This window comes from Vombatus ursinus, unplaced genomic scaffold, assembly GCF_900497805.2.
Source record: "Vombatus ursinus unplaced genomic scaffold, bare-nosed wombat genome assembly UNPS02014824.1, whole genome shotgun sequence".
NCBI classification, from domain to species: Eukaryota; Metazoa; Chordata; class Mammalia; order Diprotodontia; family Vombatidae; genus Vombatus; species Vombatus ursinus.
The window spans coordinates 40,742-41,990 of NW_020954602.1; the positions used below are offsets into that span (position 1 = coordinate 40,742).

Here is a 1,249-nt window from a genome sequence, read left to right on the forward strand (position 1 = left end):
GAAGGAATAGTTAAATAAACATTCTTTCTTTTTCAACCTCTACAGTGGCTTTCAGGTAATATCAAAATCAAATCAAAAGGCACAATTAGTAGCTTAAAGGATCAAATTTGTGGTAAAATATAACTTTCTTGATTTGCTTTTGTAGACTAAGATCTGTCGTTGGCCATTATTGACACTTACGTATTTAATACTTTAAATAATTTTAAGCTATTCTGGGCAGTTGAAAAATAGAAAACTTTCCATGGTACCAGAAAATGAATTTCATCACAAAGATCTTCGTCCAACGAATGTAGTTGCTGCACTTGTTCAAAATGTCTCTGGTGGTGTTGGACTAACTTCGTCTCTCTCAGTAACTGCAGCTAAAGTGGAAGAAAGCTGTACTGAGGACACTGGTATGCCATTTTTAAAACCTTGGGGAGAAACAAATTAACGTATTAAGTATTTAATGAAATCCCAACATTATTGAATATTTTGTGTCTATTAACTCTATATGGATACAAATGAAAAATTAATGGGTAGTGACCTATGTGTCTCACAGTATTTATGTAATCATGTCAACTGATTGTTCATTTTCTATTTTATTGGAATCTTAGAATAGTTTGCAGTACTACAAGCCTTTATTGAACATCTGCTTATAGGTTTCTGGGCTGTGACCTGAGAAAGTTAGAAAGATAGAACACAATCATAGATTACTGTAATTCACAATATTATATAACGTGTATGTATGGAAAAGAAATATGTAAAGTCAGGAGAGAAAACTCAGAATGGAGTACTGCTTGGAAGACACTCCCTCTGGAGTGTTAACAGTTGTGTGTCCCATTGTTAAGTTAGGTATCATTCAGAGGAGACTAAATTAGACAAAGGTCTCAAGGAAGTGGTCTTTGATGGCTTGATGCAGGAATATATATTATTTATCTTAGAGAAGAGATTCATGTATCAGTCACATAATTGTTGTCTTAAAATATTTGAAATGGTAACATTATGAACAAGACTGCAAATGTTGTGCAAAAGGTAGAAGAGGAAGGTGCAAAGAGTCTCACATTGCCAAATGCTTATTGGATATCTCAAACCCAACATGCTTCTTGTCACTTAAGCCTGGATAATTGTAAGAACCTTCTGGTTGATATCCATCAGTCAAATATTTTCCTAGTCCAGTCTACAAGAAGCCATTTTTGAAGCACAGATCTGCCTTGGCAGCTACCTATTTCATTAAACTCATGTGGCTCTCATTTATCTTCAGGTTCAAATA

General features: G+C 34.3%; 1 protein-coding gene across 1 annotated transcript in view; it reads left to right on the plus strand.

Moving 5' to 3' along the window:
• Window positions 1–1,243, plus strand: part of LOC114024771 (THO complex subunit 2-like) — a gene marked incomplete at its 5' end in the record, with an annotated part of 41,642 nt that extends 40,399 nt beyond the window's left edge. The window contains one exon of the mRNA XM_027837911.1: window positions 208–1,243. Coding sequence (XP_027693712.1) covers window positions 208–430 — 223 coding nt within the window. The remainder of the gene's footprint in view (window positions 1–207) is intronic.
• Between the last annotated feature and the right edge of the window lie 6 nt (window positions 1,244–1,249).